Source organism: Anarhichas minor, unplaced genomic scaffold (assembly GCF_050575085.1).
Source record: "Anarhichas minor isolate MPS153535 unplaced genomic scaffold, ASM5057508v1 ptg000040l, whole genome shotgun sequence".
Classification (NCBI taxonomy): Eukaryota; Metazoa; Chordata; class Actinopteri; order Perciformes; family Anarhichadidae; genus Anarhichas; species Anarhichas minor.
The window spans coordinates 9176414-9200168 of record NW_027466486.1 but is presented as its reverse complement, the minus strand read 5'-3'; the positions used below and the strand labels follow the sequence as shown (position 1 = coordinate 9200168).

Here is a 23755-nt window from a genome sequence, read left to right as displayed (position 1 = left end):
TATCATTTTTTAAAATCCCTATCATAGCTTTATATTTCTATTATAAGCTTCTTACATTTTAAATCCATTCCTCACTATAGCATCAACATTCACCATACTGCACTTGATCTGCCATCAGCCAGTCGTCAGCCCATCTTTTTCGTTGTGAGATTTATGGGGTTTTCTACATATTTCTTAGATGTGCTTGTCCTGTCCGTGCCTGCCTATGTGTAGAAGTAAGTAGCCAGTACAGTAAATCATTTACCAGAAGCACTCATACATCAGGCCAGGATCTGCATGATTTTACTTTAAGTAAAGTGATGATATTGGAGATTATGCTGATCCGTCATTGAGTATAATTCCGTGGATACCGCTTTTTGTCCATTTTTGAGAATAAGGACAAATGCACAGATGATATGTGTCCACTTTCTATAAGGCTGCAGGAAGGCTGCGTGATCATACTATTAATGCTGTGGGTGTTTGCAGAGAAAGGTCATCTCAAAGTCTTTGTATTGAGCTGCTTTCATGGGGAGGAGATTTAGAGTCCCTCAGCCTGCCTCTTTGGTCTCTGGGTCTATTGGGTTAGCTGTATTAAGTGGCACTACATTAGGGCATAGGATTGCTGTTTCTCCGCTGCTTCACTCCTCCTGATCACCTCGGAGGTTCCACGGAGCAAAGGCCTCATAAACATTTATGCACGGGCTGTGGGCTCCTGTCTTAGGCCACGACTCCACAGGGCAGAAGCCTCGTGCCCCTTTATGCCTCTTAAGAGACTGTGTTGACTGTTGGTGTTTGTGTGTGTGTGTGTGTGTGTGTGTGCGTGTGCGTTTGTGTTTGTTTCCCTAAAACACAGAAAAATAGTTATGTTCCACCCTCACTTAGGATTTGAATAGTTCATTGATAGCTCAGTGTGCCTCCAGCTTCCTGGAGGAGGTGGTTATTGTCACATTTGGTGGCTTATCATATGTTTTCATGCTGGGACACTTATCATATGTAAATTGTATGGTTTTGGGCACTAGAGTCCCCTCAGCTGTTGTTTTGTTTTCTCATTCCTCCCAAGCAGAGACTGAAACCCTAGGGAGCCTTCTTAGAGACGAAGTGAAAGGACTCCACTGGACACCGTCACTAAAAGCAGTAATAAGCGGAAATCTGCTCGGTCTTGTTATTTCTAAGGCTTCACACATTTTTGTTTGTTTGTTAGGAATGTCTCTTGAAGTAATCTCTCCGAGCCTTATTTCAGAGTTGTCTCCTCACGTTTGGCTTGTTTGGTCTCAGCTCCCCGGCGGACGCTGTGTAATGAGCACATGCCTGGTGAACCTGATCCGCAGTCTTAAATTGCATGCAGGCAAAGCATCTCAGTCTAAACAAACAACCGTCCCCGAAAGAGGAAGTGTTTAAAGCAGGGGTGTGAGGGTCCCAGAGGGCAGCCAGGGACCACACTGCTAGCAGACCACTGACGCGCCTGGAAAATGTGAACAACAAACAGGAAATCCTTTCTGAAGAACAGATAGTGAGATATGCTCGAGATCAAGGTAGACCTAGAGTTGTGTTAAAGCCCCTCTCTTGTTTGTGTTTACTCTGCAGGATCCTGGATATGCAACCTTCCTGTTAGAGCAGCTCCAAAGACCCGGGAGCCATGAAGCTGGTGTTAGCTGTTGCCAGGTGTGCTCCACACCTCTCCACCAACTGAGGCAGGAGGCCTTGCAGACGCTCCATGCTCCCATCCTCACCCTCAGCTCAGACATGCCAGCCCTGCCCACTAAGTCCTTTTTACCGCAGCCTGCTAGATTCACTGTGTCGTCCTCCAGTGTCCATGCAAAACAACTGTCCAAAGGCCAACCAGCTGCTCACTCAGTCCTTCCCTTGGGGGAGCGGCACAGGGTACCAGGCTGGTCGCAGAGCCCCTCTGTCTCCTCAGGGCCTAAGACAAGTGTCCAGGTGACAATGGCAGGAGGGCAGATCAGTGGATCCCTGAGCTCCGTCACCATTCAGGCACAGCAGTACCTCGAGGGCGTGTGGAGCATCTCCAGGGTCAACAACTTCATCCCTCAGCCTAAACTGGTATGTCTTTAATGTGTTTTTGTTAACTTTACATTACATTTCATACATTCTCATACATTTAGAGTGGCTTTAAAATAGTGCAGTAGAATAAGATTAAACTCTTAAAGGGTCAAATAGCAGACAATAATTGTTAATGTAAAGTAGCCATAAGTTCCATATATTCATATATGTATTCATATATGTATTAGAATTCAATCATGAGGAAAAGTGATGATACATATTCCGAATAATCATCTTAAATCAATGAAAGTGTATCATGAAATACTTTGATGAAACATTTTCTTTTTCTTAAAATGTCTGCATTTAATGCTGCAGTGCTCGTCAGGTTGAGTCTCTTCAGTACAAATGTTACATTTCGGACCTTTTAGAGGAGATGAAGCCCGGCAGAAAATGTGTGAGTCAGAGCTCTGCAGGAGTGCTGACCTCTCATTCCTCAGTAGTCAAGGAGTCTGAGTGATCTGAGGTCAGAGGTCATAGCAACACTAATCTGCTGACCTTCTCCTCAAGGGCATTTCAAATGACCATCCCGCAGCGTCACCATAACTCTTCTGTCATGTTGGATAAGCATTAGCCTGTGCTTTGTTTGATGTCCAAGAGACTTGGAAAGGTCCTGAGTTTTGCCCTTGGTGTCATGGAACTCATCGTCCTGTATCTGGTTTACGACTACAGATAATCTCTTTGCACATTCACAAGTTTTAGAGTCAACAGTGTACGTTCTTTTAACATCATGAAGCATATTGCTGGCTGCTGATATGAAGCTTTCTGCGGATGTCTCTTCCTGCGTTGATGGGGACATCTGGTCTCAGACCTGATTGACAAACCTTTGTAACATTCTTCACCAGGCAGACTCAGTGTGCATACCCAACGGCATGTGCTATCGTCATCTACTCCTTACACGTTAATATCCCTAACAGATACAGTATGTAAACTGTAATTTCGCCATTTTTTTCTAACTGATGTTAACTGCAGTCTGTTACGGGTCTTGGCAGTGTTCCTCCTTTCTGCTTCACAATTGAAGACAGATTTTCACTCCCCCCTTTTATGTCAACAAGTGCCTTTAGACATGGTTTATGGGACGCCATCAGAAGCTTTTAACTGCATGTACACAATGTAGGTCAAATCAAACGGCCTGGCACAAGAGGGAGAGGCTGACTTGTGTTCTCCATCTATGTGTCTAAAAGCAATTAGTGGCCCTTAGAGCTGGAATGAGTCGCTCAATGCCACATAGCTGAGGCTGAGTCCCTCCTTGGACAGAGAGAAATGTCCCTTCAGGTCATGAAGTTATAGACACAGCCGAAGTGCGTGTTATTTTCCCCTAGCTTGTTTCTTTCATTAAAACCAGATCCTTCAAAGAGACAAAAATCCACACACACACTCACGAGGATTGGGAGTTACGCTGTGCCGAAAGGCACAAGCTTTATTCATGAGTCCCTCTTGTTTTTTTTGTTGGGAAAAGCATGCAGTGATATTCAGACAAAGAAGCAGAGATGGACGTGTGTGCATGCGGGAGACAGACATAAATCCTGTCGACCAGGGAGCCTGGGGCGCTCCCACACACTGCCCATTATAGGGCACCTTGAATCTCCCGTTTGGGAAAAGGCTCTGGTTAACATCTGGAATGATGTTTGTGGTCGTTGGAATTGAAGCTATCTGGCTCCCTCTTTGTAATTGACTGACACTGGTTCATACAAGCACAGCTGCCTTGAACTGGGCAAATGGCACCCAAATGCACTGATCTGAGACAGTCTGATACAAAAAACCCAACTTCGATAAGCTCCAACTTCACAATCGCTGAAGTAACTTCTGGTGTTGCTGGCTGTTTGAATAAGCGCTTCAAGCAGTTTAAGTAATCCAGAAAAACAAATTTCAAGGAGTGTTATTATACTATTCAAAACAAGAAATTGACCGACCCAAATTTGTGATTCTCTCTTTGCCCCATAAAATCCACAACCACATGTGCACTAATCTACTAAGACCAAGTGCTCTTGACCCATGAGGGTCTCCGTTATTGGCCCACTGGCCGCCTGCTGCCTCGGCCTGCTCCATTGCCACCAATTTGAAGCCCAGCAGATGATCTTGGCTGCTGTTTCTTTGGTGCAGCTGTGCTCGCATGGCTAAGTGCCACCGACAGCAACGAAGACAAGAGAAGAAATGGATACAGGAAGGAAAGGGAAGGATGATTTCTTGCCAAATTAGGAAATCGTTTTGAAAAAATGGCAATTATGGTATTTGCTTATAGACGGTGGACATTTTCTGTCCAGAGTGAAATCCTTTTCTCACATGATAGGTCTCCAGTATTGTTGGAAGTCGGTTTTCCCCTCAGATGGACTCTGTTGGTTCCAGAGGGCAGCCAAGCACGACAGTCAGATTAACACAAGGCCCATTTCACTTCAGTAATCGTCTGTTGACCGCTGGGATCAAAGGTCACAGGGGAGTCCTGGTCCTCTCAGCGGCGGAGGAGGAGATGGTCTGCCGATAGGGTGCTGGCCTATGCTGTTCACTTCAGACTTCACATGAAGCGCTCTCCCGAACTCTTTTTCTCTCTTTCGACTCTCTCCATTATGTTCAAATCTCTCTCGCTTTGTCTCCTACCCCCTCCCCTTTCTGCCTTTTCTTTCCAGTAGTAAACCAAGAAAAAGGGATCAGGGAGAGCTGGGGGTTAAAGAGTTGGAGGCCAGCTCATTACTGGCTCTCGGTATAAACGGGCGAGCACACATGGCTCCACTGACACGGCCCAATTACCTGACCAGGGGATAGATTGTTCTTTTCAGTCAGAATCAGGGCCAGTCCATGTCCAAGGCTACAGAGAGCAGCTCGGCTGAGGGGTTTAAGTCTCCCGTCTTAATACCAAGGGGAATACTTTTTGATGGGCACTGTGATGAGCTCATGGGTGTGTGCACCTATATGTGTGTGATTTAGTAGTCAATTTTGAGCCCACACCCCAGCTACCAACAGCTGTCCCTGAATGATCCAGAAAATGTGCTGCCGATTGATTCAAAAGCCGACACTACTCCGACTCAATCAGTGACAGATTTGATGAGCTACACACGACAGCTTCCTGTACGGCTGCGTGTGAAGTGCTCTAGTCTTTCGTGCCAAAGTGTAATGGGAGTTCCTATAGCCTGTCACCGACACCAGCATGGTATGAGGCTTTCCGCACTGGCGTCTGCTGAGGATCTGCATTTGGCTCGTTTCAGTTTGCAGCCACTGTTTTGCCTGGTGTACTTCTCAAGTCATAACTTCACATACCGCAGCTTGATATCAGACTTAACCTCCGTGATGAAGTCTCAAGAGAGCGAGACCAGACCTCTAAAACAAGGATTCTTAACTCTGATAACAAGCTCAAAGGGAAGAAATGGGAAAGTGGGAATTCATGTGTGCACTGTAGGTCCATCGTTTGTCAAATGGTCAGTGAAGCTTTTCTGAGGAAAGAAAGTTCCCCTCTTCTTTATTATTGCAGCACATTGTGCTGCACGTAGAGCTAACAGTGGCAGGCACTTTGCAGAGCAAGCCCCTCATGTGAATATCAGACTGTAAGTATGTCCTCACATTATGATGTATAGCATTCACATGTCAGGCTTGGCATATAAATAGTGCAGCTGTCAGCCTGTTGACAAATGACAGATAATAGAAAGTCAGACACCTCATGAAAAAGATTGTAAAGAATTTCATTTTAGTTATATATGCAGAGGGCCTGAACTGTGTTTATAATACACATCCTGTCAAATGGCACTGAGGCTGCAGCGCTGCGTTGTGCTCAATACAAGGTCGTTGCTGATTACACAACGTGCATGTGTCAGTGCTATAAATGTTTTTAGGAAAACTTTGGCCTTTATTTATTTAATTTCTGATGCTGAAAAACCACAGAACCGGTTCTTGTCAGCTGCTATTGATCACTGTCTCGCAGGATAAACTAGCGGCTCCGGTGAGGATTAACCTTTTGTCAGTAAGGGGGCTCCAGCTGAAGCACAGTCTCTGAGTTGACTTTGGCTTATATAATTAGCTCTCTGCACTCCTTCAGTTGGACTATGAGCAATCAGTGAACCACTGCAGGCTCCTGAGCTCCAGCCGAGCCTTTATGCTTTATCTCCAATAAGCTACACCAGAAGCAGAGTGCTAGGCTTAGTGTATGACTGGCTTCTAGTTGTTCTGGACTACGCATCTGCAGGTCTGCGTTAAAACCTTTTAAGCCATATTCATACTTTAAACTTACTGTGCGTTGTCAACATCACAACAATTCTAATAATCTTTACATAACTTTTTGGAAATATGTGCAACAAGAAACAAGAAGCCATCATAAGAAGGCCTGCTGCAGCACATATGTAACACATATGAAGACTTACAGGTGGTATATCCAGTGTAGCTTTGGCATTAGTTACCAGAGTACCAAGGGCTGCATCAAATGCAGCTCACGTCTGTTTCCAGTTCAACTACCAAGCTTCCAGAGCAGGGTGTGCCCATGCAGGCACAGTTTCGATATCTCGTAAACATTTATGGAAGGAATCACATTTCTCAGATTGTTGTTGATGTTGTTTAGCCTCTTTGAAACAACTCCCTCTTAGATAGTCCAAGTCGAACTCAGCCTGCAAAGTGCCAAATTAGCCATGGAGGTATAGATATAATCAGGAGCGGAGTGAAGTAAATCGCGTGTGATTTAATTACTAATTAAATGTGGGTTATCACTTAATTACAGTAGGCTACAGCCAGAGCAACCTCCAGGGTGTTGCCAGAATCAATGAATGGTGCAGCATCCTTGCTGTTCTGTAGGGAGCTCTCTGCTGTGGATACTGCTGACTCTTGCTAACCGGTGCTGGCTGCAGCAGCTGCCTGTCCATCTGTGGCATAGGGAGAGCAAATGGAGTGGAAGGAAGGTGGGCAGCAGCACTAAAACTTGTAAGTGATGGTTGTGGTCTTATCTCTGTATCTGTGTGTCAACAGGCTCAGGGTTTGACAGGGGAAGCAGACAAGGATGTCACAGCCTCGGAGGCCCCAGTCACCACCATGACCACCAGCACCCTGCCGCCCTGCCGACTGAGGAGCTCCAGCCAACCGGGACTCGCGGCACCTGTCACCAACACATCCAGCTCCCCCTCTCCGTCCGCATCTGCAGCAGCCTCCTTCTTCATTAGGTAAGCGCTCTCCCCCGCTCCGTCAAATCGCTGTCAAAACATTCAGAGATTAGATCGTGTTTTTGCGGTGCTAAATGAAGTGTTTAGCGCTTTTGCGAGCTTGTGTGCACACACGCCTGCATGCATTCAGGCTCCTGTGTGTGTGTGTGTAGGTGTACAAGAAGAAAGCTGACGAGGAGATATGCACAGACTCGCCTTCAAATGTCTGTCGAAGGTCGTGGTACATGGTGTTAACTTCCATGTGGGGCACCTATTCCAATGGAGATGTTGTTCTTGCCATGGTTGAATTATAGCATTGCCTTGGGATACACACCATCCTGGGACTAAATGAGCCTTCAGTTACAGGCACCACTGCCCATGAATGGATAATAGAATTAAATAATTTGATGTAAAAAGGGAGTGCTTCTCACGAAGGGGCTTAGGTTAAAGCCGAGTGTTGTCCTGAGTTATTTAATGTTTATTTATTTTTTATCGTTCTTTTGTTTCTTCTACTTAAAACAGCTCTTCAGATTTTGCAGCTTTTGCAGCTTTTGCAGCTTTTGCAGGACAGTAATTTAGTGTTTCGGTGAATCCATTTGTTCGCCGTGTTTCTCAGGCTGAGCGAGGCTTTTTCAGCACTGCTTGGCTCCGGTGTTGTTGTTGCCCCGGAGAATGCTTCACCCTCTTCAGGCGGGTGGATGGCTGGTGCAATGTGCTATATTGTCATTGATAGATTCCCTGGCAGGCTGGTCAGTGCATACATTCCCTGCCTCCTCTCTCCGAGGAGTGCTACGCCATAATGAATGTTGGCCAAATGGAAGCTGGCTAAGAATGATGCATAGGACTATTGAAAAACTCTGCACCGCAGGAGGTTAAGGGACATGTGGAGTGTGACAGGAAGCCCATGGGGGATCACTGTGGAGCTTCACTTTTCTCCAAGCACCCCAAATGGAGTTTGTCTTGCCAGTTTTCACAGGGTCGGAGTATATCAGTGGGACCATGAAGCCTCTCCTTTAGCTAAGAGGACATTCCAGATCCTCCTGAACATGCAACTTCCTGTGCTTACCACTTCCTGTCACAAGAGCAGAAGTCCTGAACAACAGAGAGGTGTGGCCCTGACAGGGTTAATTCCCGACACAGTTTTATTAGTTCTTATGTTTTCTTTGGACCTGAGCTCGAAAAGAGTAGCATTCTGTAGGGAGCCATGTCTGGCCAGTAAGTGCAGGCTAAAGAGGGAGGTGGACTTGTTTTTCCCCTGCAGCAGGTCCTGGTGGGGAAGCAGAGTAAAAGGTTTCACCTCTCATTTCATCCTAAAGATAATTTGCTGCCAAGAATGTGGTGTTTTACTTGGCCCAGAGAAACACAATGACCGATGAGCCAGCTTTAAACAGCATCACATTCTGCAGACACAGAAAAAGGTGGTGGAGACGCACTGTGCTTGATTTGAAGCACGCACCCTTTTCCTGACCCTCTGCAGCTGTTGCCTGCAACAGGAATATCATCATCATCATCATCATCATCATCATCATCATCATCATCATCTTGTTGTTGTCTTTGTTTTTGTATATTACTGCTGATTGAGTGAAGACAAATTGAATCAATCAACAGATTTTTCTTGTCTTGTTGGTAGCGCTTAAACAAAAAGAAAGGCCCTACACTTGATTGAAAACTCATATCTGATTGGTATTCCTTTTTGTTCTCGAAAGATACAATTAGTGGGATGCATGTGTAAATCCTGAGAGCCCAGGATGTGGGAGCAGAATAACCAAACAGCAGTTTCTACCCCAATGGAGTGGAGAGCGCTCCTCAGACACTTGTCTGACATTCACTAACACCGTTCCACTCCGAGATGAAATTTTAATTAGAATGCAATTAGCTGGAGTCTAGCTGCTTTAGCTTTTCTGCTGCTGAGAGAAAGGAAGAGCGCGGTGAACAAAAGCGATTCGTCGTTTAATTTTTTTCATTGCAAAAATAAGTCAACCGTTTGTCAAGGCTTTTAATTAGTTTCATATAAGATGTCTACTGACTTGAAAAATCATTTTAGTTTAAATGTTAAATTGATAAATACAGAGATCAGCAGGTCAGTCATTTTTTTGACAATTTCTGTGCACAAATCAGTAATGTGTCCCCTCAGAATATAATCGGTTTCCCTGAATACGTCAAATTATTTTCTTTCAAAATTCCTTCCAAATAAGGTAAAAGCATTAAGTCATTGTAAGACCTGAACATACAGAATGTTTTGATGACTCAGTGTTGAAGGACCCACAGATTAACAGCCCTCGCAACAAATCACTGAATTGTTTTGCCTCAGATTCTTAGTATTAAGGTAATGCATTCATTTCAGTATATAGTTTTGTCTGTTAAACGCAACATTTCTATATTTTGACTTCCCTGAAACACATTGTATGGGATAACAGACTGTTAGATTTGGCAACTGGTGAGGCCAAATGATTCATTTGAAGGAAGTAGTTCTTAATTGAAGGGAACAAATTACTCTTCGTGTGATTAAGAATGTGATTTCTCTGTCTGTTCTGCTTCTCATGGGAGAAAGTCTGTTTATGAATTTTATCGTGTGATGCTTCGATTTTCAGAAACTAGAGAATGTCTTTGATCACACAACAAATGTATCTGTTAAGGCACTTTTTGCAATTCCAGTTATGAAATGGTTCCTTCTTCCTGCTTCCTGTCTCTGGTAATTGGTGAAAGCAAAGAGATAACCCCGGGGTCAGTAATGACCAATTGGCAATTAGACTGACTATACAGTCGCAGGGAGACGGGAAGAGTCAAGGGTCAAACTCTGACCGGATGGTGTGTGTGCGTGCATGTGTGCATATCATTATGTCAGTGTGTGTGTGTGTGGGGCTGGGAGGGGGGGTAATGAATTTAGAGCCATGTGTTCAGCTGACTAGCACGTTAAGCACTGATTGCCTTGTGACAGAGCATATGATTAGTGTATTGACACAGCGTTGTGTAATGAAACCAGGCGAAGCTCACAGCAGGAGCTAGACGGTGTGGCTAACTGCCGCCTTGCAGATCCTTCTACCCATCTTTCTGTTCCATTAACACCTGCTGATTGTGACGGTGTGTTTATTACCCACCGGGCCCGTGGGACTTCTCAGGGCACACCGCTGAGAGGAGTCGGCTGCTCACTTTGCAGTCTACTTATCTCGCTGTGCTCCTTTCTGCAAATCAGCATGAGACAGTTTTCCGTGGTCTATAGGTGGTCCCTTGTTTATGTTTGTTTGGAGGGAAGCTAGTCCCTCATTCGTTTGCTACTTCACACTAATTACACTCCGGAGAGTTATGATTTACTCACTCTAAAGATACATGGAGGTAATGAATAGAAGAGTATAGAGGACCTTGGAGAGACAACTAGTTGGTAGAGATTCAGGGACTTCAGAGGTGGCACAAAGGCCGGCGGGCGGGCTGTTGCAGGGGCAGGGCGGACAGCTGTTTGCTGGAATGCTGCCCTGGAGGAGTGTCGGGAGGATGTGGTTTTTATGGTCGTCCATCGCCGCCCTGCAGCTGCTGCCCAGGTGAGTGTTTGTGCAGTAATGGCTGTGATTGTGCAGAAGGAATCCTCCTGTAATTGTGGCAGCAGGACCATTCAGCCTCTGTTCTCCTGCACACACAAGACCCTTTCTTTGTGTCAGCAACACTCACGCTGCCCTTCATCCCCCAGCCTGCTCTGAGTAACCATAGAAACAGGTCATTAGCATGTGGGAATAAAATGTGACAGTTTTTCTTTGAAAAATGGGGATTGGAAATCAGGAAGTTGAAATGGCCCTCTGTACTCCACTGGACTATAATTTACTTCTCTCTAATGAGTCCTGCGTGTTGCAAAGTGGAAGCACTGCAGGACCACAAGTGCTTGTTCTTCTTCTAAACAACGCATGTTGGCTTTGCTGAGGTCTATTGTTCAATCAGTTTTATAGTTTGATTGTTTATGCAGTTTCCATGAGAAACTTGGCCACTGAGTCCATCCTGTTTGCTTGTAAATGTTGTTGCTGGGGGGGAAATACAGCAGTTCCAACTCTTTCACAGGAGGGGTCATCCATACAGAGAGGCTTGAAGCAGACTGAGCAGGACAGTGATGTGTTTGGTTGGCTGTGCTGTGATTGACAGCAGGGATCTCCATCACTGACAAATAGGCAGGACATATTATGTGGAGCAGAAGGGTCTGCTGAGCACAGTGGATCTGGCCCACATGGCAGGGGGATAAAGATACAGAGCAGGACGGTAGCTGCCTGGGACGAATGTGCTTATAAATGTTGTCACTCAGGAAGGCGTGCTCGGGCTAATGCTTCCATTCTGACAGCATCAGAATCAGGAGGTCTGTCGAAAAGAACATTGGATTCACTGCCATGGGAGTCAAGTAAGTTATGTTGTGCCCGGACAACACTGAGCTCACATGGATGTGTGTTTGTGTTATACATGCAGCCAAATGCATGTCTGTGTGTCAGGTTTTGTTTTGAGCTGCATTGTCTGTTGTCTTTTCTCTCTTTATCTTACTTTCTGTGTCGCTCGCTGCTTTCCGCTCTGTGGAATGTGCAGTTTTGTGCAGTCGGAGCCGGACTGACTTTCTCCCTGGAGGTGAGAGGGTAATGGTTTTGTTGTCAAGCCACAGCGAGATGGATTCCTCCACCAAAGCAAGAGTGTGAGCAGAATGTATAGCATGGCAGAAAACATACTGCTGAAATTGCTGGCTCCATTTTGAGGAAACGGCCACAGTGGAGCTGAAATGTTAATAATACCTCTACCTCCAGAGCCTGACAAACGAGAATTGATTCCTATCAATCTGTTGAATCTGAGCAACACATGCCCAGGGCAGCGAATGGCTCATCAGAAGTATTGAGTGGGTGGTAGCTGGGATGGTTGAGCTGCTCTGTGGTATTTGTCTTTGTGTACTCTTGGATAAAACACCAGCTGGCATTTCCCTGCCATAATCAGGCTGATGGGACTAATGGCTGCCTCAATGCAGCGGCAGACACAGTGGCAGCACCAGCTGAGGCCATGGAGGGGCTGCAGCCTGTAGATAGGCTCAGGTGTGAATCTATGCAAGGCCTGTCGGGCGCCGTCAAGGCTGAGGTGTTGATGGAGATCCATCCTGGCCATGCAAGCCTCAGGGATCTACAGCAGGTAGATACATCCCACCACCCTCATGCTTCTTCTCATCCTCTGTCTGACTCATAATCCTCCATGATTGTTGCGTAACAAACATCTTTTTTTTTTCCTGACATAGAGATACAGATTTAATCTGTACTGTGTCGGACATTGTTACAGGAAAGACCATGTCCAGACAGCCTGAGTGACTCTCATATAATGTATGCTGCACAGGAGTATATACTGAATATTGCATGAGAAACTCTTATTGGGATTCTGTGTGTTGCTCTTCACAAAATCGGTGCTCAGAATAATTTGCGGCACAGCTGAAGTAGCGCTCTCCCTGTGGCGGATTCCCCTGCGTCTTTTCGGGTGCGTGTCACTTTCACGGGATGTGATAACATGGCGTGATAGTGCTGTGCCCCTGCAGCACCAGGGTGATGGGCACTGTTGTGGCAGGCAGCGTAGAATCACTTGTGCCTGTCATCGTGAATGGCAAACAGCTCCAGTGATAGAGGAAACAAAAAAGCAGAGCGTTTTGTCTCAGCCTGCGTGAGGGATAACCTCGGTGCCCCTTTCCCTGTTCCCCCAAATAAATCCCTGAGTCAGGAAGTCTGTCTGGCCCACTCATATAGCCTACAGGGGAGCAGTGGAGGGAGGGCTGACAAACAAAGAGATGAAGCGCTGACTCAAGCCTGTGCATTCACCCTGGGTCCACGTGTACTAAGCCCTGTAGGGGAGAGGGGAAAGCACAGCCATCCACTCCTGACAGATTCCTTTCATGAGGAGAGAAACGAGAGGATGTGAAGCACAGACCCCTGTCCTGTAGGCTTGTCACCTAACATAGGGCTGCCTTTGTCTCTCAGTATGTCGGTGAGGATGATCAGAAAGGCTAGGTTGTGTGCGACTAGTTGAACGTGGGCACGAGAAGTCACGCCCTCAGCATTAATCTATTTCCTGCTCTGTTTGCCTTCCCACGTCGGGCATTCCCCGACTGGATAACAGCTCTGATAGTTGCCCACAGGGCTCCATGATCAGCACATTAGTGTTTGGTTATCCCGCTCGACTCTGCTCGAATCTCTAACCCCCATCCCGCTAATGGATATGGGGGGCAGAGGGATGCCATCTAAACCTCTTTAGTGTCCCTCAGTGAAAGGTGTCATGCAAATGGAGTCTATTTTCTTTGCCATTACAATTGAGTCACATGTGCATTGTGGTTGAGACACAGTGTGAGAGTGTTGCGGAATAAGAAAGAGGGAATTGCAATAGCTGGTGGCAGGGAATACGCGTTGAGGAATTTTATGACCCATTGTGTGCAGATGCAGACTAGAGCCTGTGGTCTCTGCTCCCATGAGCAGGGAAACAAAGATGGCTCCTGGTGGGGCTTCTCAAGCATCACTGCTCCTCAGTGCTCAGCGTCACCATGGCCTTCTATTCAACATGAATAACTAATAGCTGCCTAATCACTGGTTGTAGGTTGATTTCCCCAAACAGCATGCTTAATATTTTCAGACACGCATATAAACTTCCTGTTTGTCAATGGGAAGGGCCCAGCTTTTAAGGACGGAGATTATATTACCGCTGAGGATAAGGCCATTGTCAGGACAGGTGGTTTAGCGTTTACCTCATCAGCTACAATTGCTGAAACCTTTCAGCATCATCACACCGCCTTCTTTCTTTTTTTTTAAACTCCATCAAGAGGTAGCTCGGCTGCTGGGGCTTTGCAAGCCAAATGACAATTGTGGGGAATTAAAAAAGGAGTTATAGCACTAATGAAACACACTGTGTACTGTTGAGTTTATTATCTGTATAAAAGTAACCTTTGACTTAACTGTTGTCTGGAGCAATAAATACATAATGATCCATTTTAAGACACCGGGGGAGCATAATAGTGCTTCTAGTGCACATTCCCCATTATATTTGAACCACAATGCGCTTCTGACTTGAGAATTAGTAAAGATTAAGAGTTATTATGTCGGATATTATGCCCTCGACCTTTTCTTTTCTGACACGTGCGAAACCATACTGTATCGAACTTAAAGTAGCAAGGATGATTGATCTCCTCTGTGTTTCTGCTCCTGCCTTCCCCGTGCACAACGTCTTAAATGGAGAGGATTATAGCCTGTAATCGGTTCACGACCCAGCACGAGAGAGCCAGCTGCAGTGTGCTAGAAATCCCATTATCCCCATACGCTGTGTGGCCCAGTGAGTGTGCTGTGCGTTATGTCTGTGGTTGACTTTATGAGTGTGTGATACAGGATAAACTGCTTAACTTGAATAATGCGGTTGTAGTCACTAACGTCTTAGCTGCTGTTCTCAGGGACACATTTCCTCATGCAGTTAGATTAGTATTTCCCTTTTCTATATGCATCTGTGATGTGTTTATTGATCCACATAATTGTGTCTTCCTTCTATCTTACGACATGTCACTTCATCGTCTATTCGCAGAGCTGCTATCGTGGTCATCTCTGTGACCGCGCAGCTCATTTCACCTGACTTGGACGCCCTCTAGTTTTTGTTAGGTTTGCCCATTGACTTGAATATAGATGAAAGATTAAGAAACACGTGTTAGAACTCCCCTCCCCCCTGAGTTCTGTCTCTCCAAACGGCCCACTGATTAATCACTCCCAAATGTTCTCAGCAGCCTGCGGGCCTGTTTGTTGTGATAGCCTCTGTGTGGAGAAGTGCAAATAAATAATCGCTAGGTGTCTTACTGAGGCAGAAAGTGATTAATGAAGAAGAGGAGGGGAGCTGGCTTTCTTTCTCTCTGTCTGTCTCTCCCACACTCATCATTCTCCTAAATTATTCTCAATTTGGATATGGTGTTGTGTATTAATCTAAGAGGACATTATATTTGATCAGGGGGGCATTTCATGTTACTAATAGTCCTCATTCGTCTCTTGTGTACCAAATATCCATCTCCACTGTGTGCTGTGCAGGACAGTAGACGGGGAACGTCACTCAGTCAGCGATGACTCAATGCCAAGAGTTCTTCTCTGCAGTGCCGAACAGCCTTCCTGAGGTTTTCAAGGCAAGACGTGGGAGGGATGGTGGGTGAATCGGAGTTCAACATTTGTATTGAGAGTCTGAACTTATTCCAGTTATTGCAGCCTGTCGAGAGACGCATAGCAGAATACCTGGAAGCGGTGTCTGAGGAACAGAGCGAAAATGAACTGGAAGAGATGAAAGCAGCTGTTAATCTTTGTCAGCAGTGCCAGGGGTGGGGAGGCTGCAGTCTGCAGAGCAGGGAAGAACATGTCTTCATTATCATCTGTCACCCATCAGCTGAAAAGTGAATTTTCTTCCAAGACTTTTATTTTTTGCTGCCTGAACCAATTTTGACGTAATTGCTGTGCTCTTTCCCCGCTCGCATCTGAGGCTGCAGTTTTCTGGAAGCCTCTTGCAAACAAGTTGGGGTCAATTGCTAGAGATTTTCCTTCGAGGACCTCGTGACTCTCACTGCAGGTATCTCTAATTCTTTCCTCTAGGGGCCTTAAATTGGCCCCTTTATCTCATTGACTGACAAATGGGTCCTGCAGAGCTAATGCCATGTGCTTTGTTCACCTCTCCACGGCCTTATGTTCGAGCTAGTTAAGGTCATATTAGCAAGATGCAATCCTGAATTCCAGAAAGAACAATAAAATCAACTGTGAATAGAATTATAGCTCCCGACATTTACTCTTAAACTTCCAACCTTTGCTTGTCTTAAGCCCCCCTTAAGCCCCTAACTTGGCAGGAAAGCTTTGTAGCCTTTTCTGTGTGGGGATTGGTGGGTGCGTGACTGTGTAGGGTGTCTGGAAACACAACGCTTTACAGGCAAAGCATTTAACAGAAAAAACACAGGATGTCGGTGTTACCACAAGAAGGGTTTGACACACACTCCTGCAGAGCGCCACTGCACTAGCAATATTTCCTCCTCCATCCTTGGGGGGTTTAACCTTGGCACGGACACAGAGCACCGTGTTTGCACAGTCCTTTGGAAATCTGTTGGCATGAGCTTCCTGTTCTTGATCTGATGTCCAAGGGCACAGATGATAAGACTTCTTTGCATAGTTCCTTTGATATTTCAACACTAATTCAGTGCAAAATGATTGACGAAGATTCTTTTACCTCTGTGTTGATACGAGCCAGTGCTTAAATCCACTGTTGCTTACTCAGCTACACTGTCGGACCAAACCAGGCTTTCTTGAATATTGATGAGTTTTTTTCACTTTTTGGCGCCAACTGTTCCATTTAGTCTTGGCCGACTGGGGATTCCCATCTTTGGGAATAAAGCAATTCCAAGCTGGCTGTGGCATAGCCCCAACGATCATTTTTCCTGTTTCCTTTTCAGGCAGAAAATGATTTACCTCCTCATGGACAGAGCCTCACTGGCACAGAGCCAGGCCCACTGATCGAAGAGAGGACTTGGCTGCACACCCTTCTGTGCTGCTCCCTCTCTCCCTGCCTCTTTCTTTCTGTCTCTCTTCCTCCTTCCTCTTCCTGGCTGTCCTTCCCCTATTCCATCTCAGCGATCTCTAATTTGTTATTTTTTCCTCGCCTCCGCACCGCTTTCTTCTCACTTGCACTCCCTTTCTTTCTTCCCCTGTTTTTCCAAATGATCCCCCGTTATTCAAGCAATTCTCCGGAGGACGCCCTAATCCCTCGTTTTCCACCTCAGTCCACAGACCGTTTCAAAAAGAGTTCTGAGGAGACCGTGACAGAACAGGTTTACAAATCCCAGGTAGAATTTAGGATTTTATTTACGCAAAGCTGCGTGTTTCTCTCTTGCTCTGACAGAAGTGCTCTTTGAATCTGCATTGGAACATGAGGATGACAAGTCAGTTGCACGAGGCAACATCTAATTTTTGTGGGGAATATTTTCTTTTCTATGACAACACCTTGTACTCACAGATGTTACATGAATGCATTTGGCCTTACCTAATTGGCCGGGGATTGGTTCAGTGAAGACGTGCGTGCAGCCTTGGGCTGTCAGCAGTCAGCACACAAATGATGCCCCATTTGGTATTCTGTGTCTAAGGCCAGACACTGTGCAGGGACAAAGGCTTGTTGAACACCTTGTTGGAACAAAGAGATTTTCTAAAAGGCCTTGGTCCAATGTGTTCGCATGCATGGTGCCAATATTCAGGTATTGCTCAGCTAACTGGACATCACATTCATAGCTGTTTGGCTTAGCGGGGATCAGTTTATCTATTTCTGAGGATTTATAGGAAGAGTATAAATCTTAGCCTGGAGGTGTTTGGCCACTTCTTGCAAACTGTTGTTGTGTAAACCGACACAGGCGAGAGGCGCTCTGCCTTCAGACCGCTATTAAAACAGGCAGGAAACGGGCTGGCAGTCAGTTGAAAGCTTCAGAGCTTTGGATTGATAAGATTCAACTGACAGCCAGATAAGCCTGTTGATTCTCTCTTCCATTTTGATTTATCTTGAGCTGCTGGAAGGAGAGAGAAAACACATTTTTCAAACTGACTGGAAAGATCTGGGTTTTGGTTGATTATAATCTGAATGATAAGATAACAACACTGCATAGACGGGGAATGTCTGTTTCTGTATCTCCAGGTGCAGGAGCTTTTTTTATTTTTTTTATTTTGCAGCTTCTGTGAAGTAAAATTGCACATTTTTGCAACAATTAACATTTGTTGAACCACATTCCTAGATCAATTACTACATTCAGGATGTTTCAGCCTCAGGCATTTTTTTGTTTTGAGTGATTTAGGATAAAGGAGACAAAGTGAGAAAAATTAATGTTTATAGCGCGTTGATTGTAGGGGGACTTTAGACAGGAGACAGGCTCATTACCAGACTAAACCCCAGCGCCACACAGGAGGCTCGGATCAGCCTTGTCATACATTCAACAGCCTAATGCGGTCTCAGGTAACCACAATCCGCATACGTATCTCTTGGTTATTTTCAGAGCCCACCCTATGTGACCCCCTGTGCTTTTAGTGTTGAGGGTAGTGCATATATTTATACATGAATGGCCATAAATCTGGTGGATGCTGACACTCACAGCAAACTGTCTTTACTGACGCATTTAGACACAGCTACAATGACTCTAAGAAAAAGTGCTTTATGGTGAGGAAGCATTCGTCTCACAATGATCGCCATCCTGACCTCGCTAGTAGATATTGTCTTGGGTGGGCCTTCTCGCTGCCAGTGCTGGCTGGCAGAGTATGACATCATCTCCCCTTGTCTGTGCGCCACATGAATCTGTGTGTGTTCACATGCTGATGTCATAGGCGCTTAATCACCACTGAAGCTATAAGCTGTGGCTTGGTCAGGCTGCGGGTGAACCTGGGACCGCAGCCAGAGAGGCCAGCGCAGAGATGCTAATCCAAACCAAATTTAGCGAATCATGTGGAAATGTGTTTCTGCACTGTGGAGGCTGATCATTAGTCTGTTGCTCTTAATTTAACTGAACTAAGTCTGGATTTATTTTAACAGCTCAGGTGGTAGATTTATGTTATCCCCCCTACACACCTTTGGGGCACAGGGCTGTTTGATCGTGTCAAGGGCAGCCCATCAATAAGACAGTGTGTACTGATTTTAGCTCTGGGGAGGTTTCCTATTGATTATTATTATATGACTCGAAAACATAGCGCCTCACCTGATAGACCAACACACATCCAGCCCAATCAATCATGACCATCTGCTGATATGGCATTTTGGACTTGGCAGTGTCTCCAGCACTCAACAACACGGCTTCATGCAGCATCCGGTCTAAAAATCTCACAAATGCCTCTACTACCGAGTCCGTGATCCATTCTGAATGTCTCCAGCAGCGTGCCAGCCTGACTCATTGTGCTGTAGTCATTAGCATTGCATGGTGTTGAGGCTGGCTGGAGCCCAGTATTCCCACCTCCATTCATGAAGAGCTATGCCGACCTGCTAATCAGCAGCAGTGTGAAGCAGATTCACTGTGGGAAGGTAGGAGGTAACAGTCTGATATCGGACCCACTGATCTGATCCCTGCATGAATAGTCAGAGTAGCCTCATCTTGTCTGCAGAGGGTAAATAAAGGAGAATCACAGAAAGAAAATGTCAAGGATAGTAAATGTGGCAAACATGATAATTAGCCACAGAAAAGGGGCAACCTAAAGAGGTGTACAGCCGGCCTGGAGAACAGAGACAAATGTGCACAAACAAGCAAATGGATGCGCCAGCTAATGATTCTCTGGGGAAGAGGAATTTCTCTTGTTAATTTGACAGAGCTTGAAAACAGGGCTGGAGTGATTATTGACAGCTGGCCAAAGTGAATCTTCTGAAGCAGCGGGCAAACTCTGCCTGTTCTCCGGTCATTGACCTCCTCTCCTCCTCCCTCACTGTCAATCCCTTTATAGGTAAGGATGGAATCTAAATGTCCTTTCTTGAACAAAGGAACCAGGAGACCTTTTATTCCAAACGACCCTTGATTTTACATCTGTCTTGCTTTGGCTCATCTATATATATATATATTACAATCATTCTCTGTCCCAGAGGTCTGTTCAGAAGGAGACAGTGATGGAGCTGAAAGGCTATCAGGACAACTCCAACTGTGGCTGCTCCATATCATTACGTCCCTTTGATATATAACACTTGAAATCACAATAAGGGCAGCAATGAGCGTGAGAATAATGACTGGTTGCACTGTCAGGGTGACCAATGTCCACATTAGTATTGTCCCGTACTCATCGACTGTCGCTACTCATGGCTCAAAGGGATCCAGTGTAAAAGTAGCACGTGGCAAAGCTTCAGGAGGCGGTTCTTGCTCTTTAAAATAATCCCACCTCAGGCAAATTAATTTGGACACACTGCAGAAAATCTGAGGTAAGCGTGCTGTGGCAAGGAGGGAGATGAAGGTTATGTGATATATCAAACAGCTTCATTACTACAGTATACTGTGCTCTCTAAATAGGTAGGCAGTGGTGGGTTTTATTTTTCTGCTTTTTTCTTTTGCCCCCAAAATGTATAAACCGGCAGAGTTCATACGAGGGGCACTGTGTCAGAGGGCGAGAGGCAGAGAGCGCTGGCTGTGGGTTTGTGTTGAATTTACTTTCATCTGGCAAGTCTCACACCCACTCTGTCTGCCGATATGTTGTAGTGGGCACTCTGCAGCCAAAGCAGCAGCCTTTCAAACAAGGCTGGCTGGTCGGGGGCTGAGAGGGCTTACTGGTAAATTGGCAGCCGAGGGAATACAGGGTACTCTCGCCCCGGCGCTCGCCCACTCGCATGCTTTCATTCCCCTTTTTACCCTTGACCATTGACTGACTGCACTCTCTCTCACTAGCCAGCATAACTCTGTCTTTCTAAGATGTCATCTGTTCATTGTTTGTCCGCTCCCCCTCTCTCCCTTGCGCTCACTCTTTTTTTTAATCTCTCTCAGCTTTCCAATTGAATCAGAGCATCGCTCATTCAGGCAATCCATCTTTCTGCTCTTAAGTATATCCTTCCTTATCTGTGTGCCACTCCTTGTGATTAATAACACTCTCATTCATCTGGCTAATTCCATCCCTCAACAGAGGCAAACAAAAAATATACAAATGTGCAAGTGTACACTCACTAGCCGCACAAACACACGTACACACTCGTGCTCATGCATGCACTGTAGGCATACTAACCAAATCTGTTTGAAGTGTGGGACCCTAAAAGAAGAGAAGGCTCCTGTATGCATTAAGTATTCATGTGACGTGTGGTGGGGGGCATACGTGTGTGTGTTGGGGCTTGTGTGAGACAGAGTGTGTGTGTGTGTGTGTGTGTGCGCGGGTAGAGAGAGAAAGAGAATACTCACAAATTGCGCCGCGAGCAGCCAGCAATCGAGCGCTGACACCTCGTCTGGCAATCGGAGGGAAAAGGGGCTGGGCTGAGGAAAGAAAGCGAGAGAGAGGAGGGCGGCAGGGAGAGAGGAGGGAGTGTGTGTGTGTGTGTGTGTGTGTGTGTGTGAGAGAGAGGACGGTGGCAGGGAGAGAGGAGGGAGTGTGTGTGTGTGTGAGAGAGAGAGAGAAGCAGGGAGAGAGAGCGAGAGACACGGCAGGACAGCTGCCAGCATTTCTCCGATAGCAGGAGAAGGACCGAGAGGCGGAACAGGAGTAGGAATTCTCCTCATTCTCAGCCACCCAAGGAAATCTTCCAGCTCAGCCAAGCGTGCTTATTCTCTGCCCCTCCTCTTGCCTGTAAGCAGCAGAGACTCTGGGAAGGACCTGGGCATCAGGACCTGCAGCCACTCACAGCAGACGCAGCACAGTGGATTTACTAAATGAGAGACAACCATGCAGCCTGTGGGATGAATGCAGAATTGGATGTGAAAGAGGGAGTGGAAAGTTGGGGAGCAAGCTTTTGCTGGGTTTTTGCATCTCTGAACTGACGCTGAACTTTTCCTGGTGGAAGAGGCATGGAAAGAGTTCGAGGTTCTTTAGCGGCGTACGAACAGAGGCTGTGCTCCTCCTCATCCTGACCTTCTCCTTACCTCCTCCTACAAAGCTCTCTGGACTACCTGCACTGCTCACTGTGAACCTCCTGCAGGGTACTCATCCTGTCTGCCGACCTCCGCCCCCCCCCCCACCTGGCGCTTGTTCCATTTAGTTACTATGACGCCCACGCCTCCTCCTCCTGGTTCTCCCTCAGCCCGCCCAGCTTCTTACAAACCGCTGTGAAATCAAGTGGAACCTCGATGATTGCGATCGGAGCAAAGAGGACCCCTGTGCCCCAACTAGTGAGCAGCCCCGCCTCGTTCTGTTCTCGGCCGGCGTGTCAAATGTGCAAGTAATGGAGAACAGTGACAACACAGATATGGACGGCAAAGTTGAACTCTATCAGTTGTCTGTCTTTTGACTATAGGCATAAACCAGATAATGGATTGGAAAGAGCTGTAAGTACACCATTGCAGCATTTTCTTTTACTGGTGCATGTTCAAACAAACCTGTGGTTCAGTCTGTAATATGTATAGCACTCAGCAGAGCATATGCAGTGTTTGGATATTGTGTACTAACGGAACACTAACTGATATCTGAGGCACAGTTGCTCCTTTAGACTAACTTGTGTAGGGAAACGGCTTCATTAGCATGGAGACTGGGAGTGAACAGGTGGACAAGCTGTTGTGGGGCGAAGAAATGGGAGCCTGTCCTCACCGCCTATTTTCCATTGACTGATCATGTAGTTGGGCAAGCCAGCGAGAAGGAAGAGAGAAGGAGGGAGGGAGAGACAGAGAGAGAAAGTGACAAGCAATTAATTTCCCTTTGTACTATTGGTTGTGGTGAAAAAAAAATCCAGCAATATCCTCCTTTTTTCTTCTTCTCACCTTCCATTGAAGAACACGTGCACTGGTTGTCATTGTGCAGCGTGAAATAAACCTCAAGGTTACCAGCTCAGCTTTGGGTTGTGAGCGCTCCTCACTGGTCAAGGCAATTATAAATCAGTACAGGATAGTAGCCTCTTTTTTCCCCCTTCGTGGTGACGCTTGATGCTTGATTTGTCTCTTCGCTGCAAGAGAGAAGAGACAGAATGAGGTGAGAGAGACCGAGTGAGAGACAGAGACGGAGAGACGGGGTACATTTATCTTGAATGAATGTGTTTTGGATACCTCTCATAAATGCGCACACACACACACACACACACACACGCAGTCTCACACAGCCACGTGTACCCTGGTGTAGTTTCCCCTTTCTCTCCATCTCACATTCATCTATTCCGTCTCCCTTTTTTTTTTTCAGTCACACGATCCGTCTCGCATGCTATCACACATAGGCAGCTCCCTGGGGAGAGCCTTCTCCTGTAGCCCTCTTGGATGCAATAATTATTCCATCAGCCGGCAGTGTGTTCCCTGATTGTGCTCTTGGGCTGTCGCTGCAGGGGGCATACAGTAGAGAGGGGAGGGTTGAGGAGACGAGGGGGGCCTGTTGTCATTCCGGGACGCAGGAAAAGGTAAGGGAAGAGGGTTTGTGTTTTTGGCAGCAGCCCACCCAGTCCTGTCCGGAGGAGCCCAGAGCAGGACTAATGAGCTCAGACTGGCCCATTAGGAGACTGCTGCTCACCAGGACACACAGGGTTCTGCCCTTTTCTGCTCTTTCACATGCTCTGCTTCTTCTACTTCTCCTAAAATCCCTTGCTCTGCAGATTTGTCATCTTTTAATCTCACACTCCAAATTGTTTTTCATTCCCTGTGCCAGTCATACCTTCACATTGACAACGGCGTCTTTGTCTTCCCTGCATTGCTCTGAAATTCGACTGCCCGAGTGAAAACCATTTGAGTGCATTTGAATTTCCTTGGAGTATTACTTTCCTCCCTGACCTTGAATTTCCAGCAGAGGAATGGTGTTAGCTGATCCAGGGCGCTGCCATGCCTGGAACCACTCTAAGTCTGGCCTGATTTCCTGCAGGCGGTGCAGAGATATTGGTGCTGTCCTTTGAGGTACAGGAGTTTAGTCAGAAGTGTGTGCCGGACTCAGTTGGCCCTGTGACTAATGCATGTCTCGTTAGCACTGACTTTTGGAGACAAGAGGACAGGATGACAGTGGATTTTAATTAGAGGA

At 46.3% G+C, this 23755-nt stretch overlaps 1 protein-coding gene across 1 annotated transcript in view; it reads left to right on the top strand.

The window, feature by feature from the left end:
* Positions 1–23755, top strand: part of kif26ab (kinesin family member 26Ab) — a 64196-nt gene that overhangs the window by 24789 nt on the left and 15652 nt on the right. Inside the window, exons 3-4 of the mRNA XM_076107986.1 lie at positions 1564–2040; positions 6979–7169. Coding sequence (XP_075964101.1) covers positions 1564–2040; positions 6979–7169 — 668 coding nt within the window. The remainder of the gene's footprint in view (positions 1–1563; positions 2041–6978; positions 7170–23755) is intronic.